This window comes from Lotus japonicus, chromosome 3, assembly GCF_012489685.1.
Source record: "Lotus japonicus ecotype B-129 chromosome 3, LjGifu_v1.2".
NCBI classification, from domain to species: domain Eukaryota; kingdom Viridiplantae; phylum Streptophyta; class Magnoliopsida; order Fabales; family Fabaceae; genus Lotus; species Lotus japonicus.
Genome location: NC_080043.1, coordinates 72,810,259 through 72,817,009, shown reverse-complemented (window position 1 = coordinate 72,817,009; position 6,751 = coordinate 72,810,259). Strand labels below are relative to the sequence as shown.

At 39.0% G+C, this 6,751-nt stretch overlaps 1 protein-coding gene across 1 annotated transcript; it reads right to left on the bottom strand.

The window, feature by feature from the left end:
* Positions 1–4,474: 4,474 nt before the first annotated feature.
* Positions 4,475–6,453, bottom strand: LOC130745741 (CBL-interacting serine/threonine-protein kinase 5-like). Its single transcript, XM_057598109.1, has one exon. It carries the CDS (start codon positions 6,033–6,035, stop codon positions 4,707–4,709), a length of 1,329 nt encoding a protein of 442 aa, XP_057454092.1. The 5' UTR covers positions 6,036–6,453; the 3' UTR covers positions 4,475–4,706.
* Between the last annotated feature and the right edge of the window lie 298 nt (positions 6,454–6,751).

Sequence of the window (6,751 nt, the reverse complement as noted above, 5' to 3'; positions counted from 1 at the left end):
CCTCTTGAGTTGTTGAGTGAGATGGCTTTGAAGTTAGTGGTAGGGAATCTCCATTACTTTTAAGTGTTTCACCTCTGTATCCGTCACATGCTTTGACTACTTTTATCTGGTTTTTCTGTTTTTTCCCCTTGTTTTCCCTCCCATCTTTGCTTGGTTTCCGTTTGGCTTTTTGCCTATTGGTCCCAATGGCTTTGGCCTTTGGGCCCGACTCGTTTGTCTCCTTTGTTACGTCCTCGGGCTTGGCCCGTTTTTAATACTATCAGTACTCATTGACCAAAAAAAAAAGTTATTAACTTAGTCATTGACCAAAAAAAAAGTTATTAACTTAGTCTAGTTCAGATTTCAGAAACAGTAAATTAAGATGTGAAACTACAAAAAGTTTAGGTCGGACATTCATAAAAGAAAACTAGTTTTACACCCTCTACATCAGCGTTCGAGATCGAAAAACCTTTGGTAGATGTACATGTAATCTCCGCCCTCGCCTTCGATCACGCATTTTTCATACCAAGTTCTTAATTTTCTCTGGTTTTTCACTATCATTTTTTTTTCGCAAAATTGAATTTCTAAATCATTGTAAGTTCTAACATTGATTTTGTGTCAAAATTTATAGATCTTTGTATTGGAACTTATGGTTTAGTCTTTTCTATTGCAAAACTTTGTTTTCTAGATCATTGTAAGTTGTAACATTATTTTTGTTGCTTGAACTCATCTCTCATATTCTCTTTTTGTGATTTTTTATGGATTATCAAACCCGCATGAACCCACACAACAAAATGAGATCCGACAAAACCGAACCTAAACAATCCTTAGCCATTGAACGAGCAGTGGCAGGCCTGGTTGCTTGTCATTTTCACCTGCAAAAATCGACGTTTGTGGCCCGGATCCAACCAAATCTAACAGTTGGACAACCTTACTAAATACTATAATTAATAATTTTTTAATCAATTTATATAATTAATATATTCAAAATTCAAAATTACATCAGATTAATTTATTAAGACTAATCCATATCATTTTTTGGAGTGCACCAAAAGTGTCCCCTAACCGATAACTATAGACTAATCTCTTTTGAGGCGTAGAGATCACCTCGGTGAGTTTTATCTTTCCTAACAAATTATTTTTTCACACATGCAGCTAAGATTCGAATTCTTAACAGCATACGCAAGGATCCAACTATCTGCAAAATGTGCTAGGATTTGTTTGTAATTTAATTAAACAAATGCTCAATAGCACAATTAATTCTTGGTCTATCATATTTAAAACAATTGTGCGATTTGCCTCCCTCATATTTAAAACAAGAAAATGAAATAATTACGTGTTTTCTTATAGTGGATGTAATATCCAAGATACACAATAATAATAATAATAATAATAATAATAATAATAATAATAATAATTATTATTATTATTATTAAGAAGGGTACGAAAAGAAATATATTTATCATTAAAGCTCAAAGTGGATACAAGTAAGGGATACATTTTTTTTTAAATTCTGAGGCCTCAAAAATTCCCAATTTCCTTTTTCATAAGTAAAGCATGCATTAAAGATGCTCTTACTTACCTATCAACTAACATCAAGTTACTGAAAGAAAATGGAAAACAGATTGGTCCAATTTTCATAGGCCCCCCTTCTCTTAACATGTGACTCATAAACATGCAACCACATCATTTCTCTCCAAACCCAGGGCAATTGCCGCCTCTCATTATTCCAACTAACTTTTTAACTCAGATATGCTGCAGTCTCTGTAGCCAATTAATCATCATAAATTTATGGCTTAAATAAGTTTTTCGTCCCTAACCTTTACCAAATGCTTGGTATTGGTCCCTCGCCGGAGTAAAGGTGAGTTTTAGTCCCTAACCTTTGTCAAAAGGTTTGGTTTTGGTCCCTCCGGAGCTCCGAGTCAACGCCAGAGCTCCGGTGGCCCATGTGGCATGGCCACGTGGGATTAATAAACTGACATGGAATTTGTTTTTTTTTTATAATTAAAAAAACCTAATTAATTTAAAAAAAAGAAATTATAAACACAAAATTGAAGAGGAAGATTGGAAGAACAGTCCTGCTCCAACCTCACGGTTTCTTGCCCTCTTTTTGCAGCAACCCTTCAACAACACAGAGGATAGAGATTCAAAAACTTGATCTTATTCCACAATGATTTTTTTTTTCCAGAAGCGATCATAAAGCGTTTTCTTTCATCTCTCGAACAATCTAAGCTTCTTTTTCTTCTCCCGAGCTTTCCTTCAGCACATCGAGAACCCCCCCCCCCCCCCTAACCCAGAAACCACAACCTTAAAAATCACATCCTAGAAAAATCAAACAACACGAAACCAAAATGGCCTCAAAACACTCACCGCCTTGTCGTGTCGCGAATACCGCCATCGCCATCGTAGGCCACCGGACTTGGCGTTGTTCATGAGTTGGACCACACTCTATTTCACCCTCTATTTTCCCCATCAATCGCCTCCCCCAACCCAGATCTGAACCTTCACTGGAACTTGCGGCTCCAGAGAAGACGAGCAAGACCCATCCCCTTACTTCCAGAACAAGATCGCAAAGGAAGATATTTTTTAGGGAGAGGGATGCTGATGATGACGAACAATTTCTAGATTTAAGGTTCTGGGCAAAACCCTCGATCTGGTTTGAGAAGAGGGCACAATATCCCTCTTTCATCTTAGAATCTGCATCTGAACAAAGAAATTTTCTGGGTTTGGGATTTTTTTTTTCCTGGATTTGAGGATATGATCTTGAAGATCCTGAAGATTTAATTTGGGATTTAAGTTTGATGGTTTAGTTTTAAATTATGGGATTTAAGGGTTTTAAGTGTTCAAAACAAGCTCAAGAATGTCCTTGGTTACATTATTTATTCATTAACTTTAAACAAGAAAATAATTTACTTTTCTAAAAAAAATTATGAGTTATTTAAAAAACAAAAATTCCACCTGGCCTTATTAAACTGACGTGGCCATGCCACATGGGCCACCGGAGCTCCGGCGTGACCCAGAGCTCCGAAGGGACTAAAACCAAACATTTTGACAAAGGTTAGGGACTAAAACCCACCTTTACTCCGGCGAGGGACCAATACCAAGCATTTGGTAAAGGTTAGGGACGAAAAACTTATTTAAGCCTAAATTTATTGATATATTAATTTTTGTTTAGATTAATCCTGACTATTATCCATGAAAATCAATGGTTTATAGTTGTGCAAGATGAAGATGCAGGGAACCTCTGCCACAGAGAATCCAATTCCTGATTTTTTATGTCCCCAGTGTCCATACTAAGCATCTGATAGTCACCTAACTACCATATAAATTTGAAATAATTGGCGTTTTTTCTTTGTAGATAAGATCATCCTTGAGTCCTTGACGTAGGGATTGGTTAGGTGGGGCTGAAGCTGTTGAAAAATGCATCATAATTCACAGCATTGATCATTAGTGCCTCATCATATCAGATAGGCAAGTTGCACAAGTTGAGCTTGAGAGATGTTCAATCCACAGTTTGTAGACCTCAAAAAATTAAAATATTATAGTATTTTAGAGCATTTGGAGCCCCTCATCAACAACAAAACTGATTATGATCCGAGTCAGCTGATGCTACGTTCTACGTTGTCCAGGTCCCACGATCCAACACCACTAGTCCGCTACATGTTTTTTATGGTGCAAGGTTCAAACACACTTCCCCTATGAGGGCCAGTGGAGGCTTTGCACCATGAGTTATGTTATGTTCACACTTTAATCTCACCTACACATAAACAGAAAATGAAGAATGAGAGAGAAATAAGAGATATAATATTTGATGTGATAGTAAAAAAAATAGATATAAAAAGAAAATGAAAATGAGATGCAAGAAAAATGAGGTGTGAATGAATCTTGCTCCATAAAAGGAACCTCATAAATGATTTGTATACGGACACAGTCCATCATCTTCATTTGGTACCACGGAAGATGGATACAATCAACAGATATTGTATGTTTATCTACCAGAATACAATGATGAGCTATAGAAAATCCAATTATTCACTGTCATGCAATTTACTCTTTTCCAATCTTTGTTCATGCCCTTTTTATCCACCCACTATTGGACTGTTGACATAAATGGACTACGAACTGATAGCTCTAGTTCACCCCTTTTACCTAATCACTGTATTAGGCAGAAAAAACAGAGAAAAGTGCCAATAAAAAACCACCTAAGTTTGGTGACACACTGTCAAATTATTTAAAAGTGGAACTTTAATAATCCAATCCAAGTCATCCATTCAACCCCCCTACAATACAATCAATTGGTACTTACCTTCTTTAGTTTTTTACCTTCCGAAAAAAATCCCAATTGCACTTTCAATTATATCAAGGGACCCAACTTGAACTACTAATCATAACCCTCTATTGGCCATCATGAAGGTTACCATCACATTATCTATGAAACATAAGCATTTTTTTTGTGTGTAGGAAATCAATTTTCATATTGTAAATGAAACAGAGCTCATAGAAACTTGAATAATTGATACATTTTGAATCTTTACACCATGTATTAACACTGCTTTTCCTTAATGAATAACTCTGCTTTGGATGTATTAACATCAATCATGAACATAATTTCGAAATTTACATATTGTATGAAATGAAATTGGGCAATAAGATAAAGCAAACTAATACTACGATTATGAAACCTCTGTAAAAATAAGCACTTCTCAACAAGAAACTAATGATTGGAGTTAGTTACTATCACCCTGCCAGCTCCAAACAATGTCTTTGAGGGAAGGTCTCACTTGTTCCTCACAGAACTTAACATACTCCAGCGTGTCTCCAGCAGACTTAGAAAACTCAACCACCGCCACCTCTGGTGCCACCTCAAACACCTCCATTGTCATTGCCAGCTTCCCTTTCCTCCCCTCCTTCATCCCCTGCATCCTCACCGTGAACTCCTTCTTCCCCGTGACCCTGAAATTCAGCTTCTTCGCCATCCCCTCAAGCTTCGCCACCACCGCGGACGCTGAGTATTTTGATATGAACATAGAAGGCGACCGCTTCCTCGTCTCAAACAAGCTCCTAAGATCAAACCCGTGCGACAGCGACGAAATTATCTCGAACGCATTATAAAACGGGCGCGCAGGCTTCCCCATTGCAGCCACCAATTCAGGCACCTCTTCCTCCTCCCCACCAAAATGATCAATGGTGCTGTCTTCCCCAACCGCAGACTCCTTCATCGAAAAAGCAAGGGGTCTCATGAACCCATATTGGAACCAAGGATCACTGATGATCTCAGGGATTGAATACCTCTTCTCAGGATCAGCAACCAGCAGATTCGAAATCAAATTCTTCGCCTGAGGCGAAATCCATTCAGGAAACTCATATTCAGCCTTGAAAGCCTTCCTATAAATCCTCATCACATTCTCCCCTTGAAAAGGAAGATACCCAGAAAGCAAAGCATATAGGATAACCCCACAAGACCATATATCAGCCTTAGAACCATCATACCCCTTCTTCTTCAGAACCTCCGGCGCGACATAAGCCGGTGTACCGCACGGCGTAACAAGCATCCCATCATCCCGCCGCTGCTCCGGCAACGCGGAGAGGCCGAAATCGGAAACCTTAAGATCCTCATTCTCATCCAGGAGTAGATTCTCCGGCTTGAGATCACGGTGGGTGACGCCGCGGCTATGGCAGAAATCCACAGCACTTATCAACTGCTGAAAATACTTCCTAGCATCGTCTTCATTCAGCTTGCCCTTGTTGACCTTGGTGAAAAGCTCGCCGCCTTTGACATACTCCATGACGAGGAAGATTTTCCCCTTGGTGGCCATGACTTCTTTGAGCTCAACGATGTGAGGGTGGCGAACGAGGCGCATGACGGAAACCTCACGCTTGATCTGCTTCACAAGCCTGTCCTTCTTGAGCTTCTCTTTCTTGATGACTTTGATGGCGACGTTTTCGTTTGTGGCGAGGTTTCTGCCATGGTAGACCTTGGCGAAGTTTCCTTGCCCTAGAACACGACCCATCTCGTATTTGTTGAAGATTATGTTTCTGGGATTTTCTGGAACCATGGTGGAGGAGGAGGGAGGAGGAGGGGGAGGTGGTGGTGGTGGTGGTGTGGCTAGTTAGGGCGAGAGATGAGGCAGGTTCTGAAGAGGCGAAGATGGGCGATACCCAGATAAGAGAGATTTTGGGATTTGAGGAAGATGGTGTCCGATGGACACATTGCATTCATAAGAAAGAATTTAGAAGAAGGGTTGGAAATCATGGTGCATAAAATTGAATTGGGGATGATGATGAAGAACCCTAAAATTGAATTTGAATTGGAGTGTGATGGGAAGTGTTTGGGTTAAATTGAAGGTGAGGGAGAAAAAGAGAGTTGAGAAATTGAAGGGAGAATGGGAATTGGGTTTGGGTATGGAGAGGGTGAGGAGTGAGGGAAGAGCTTATGAAGAGGGTTAAGGAATTAGGGATGGGGGAGAGAATTGTTGATAAGTATCTGGAAACGCCAAAATTGGGAGAAATTTGGATTGGATCAAGCGTGGAGATGACGTGGGGTCTAAGCCAATTATGGGTATATACGGTTTAGGTTCTAGGATTATGATTATCTTGATCACAATTATTGAAATATTGTTTTTATCTTTTTTCTATGTAAATATTCAAAAGATTCGCCCATTTAATACGTTTAAATAAAGAGACAGATACCAAATTTTGCGTTAATCAAACTTGAGAGAATTTGAATTTACAATTGAGATGAGATTTTTGTATATAATTTATCAAAAATACC

Bases quoted from the DNA above. Each gene is read 5' to 3' on its own strand.
- LOC130745741 (XM_057598109.1), bottom strand. From the start codon at position 6,035: ATGGTTCCAGAAAATCCCAGAAACATAATCTTCAACAAATACGAGATG.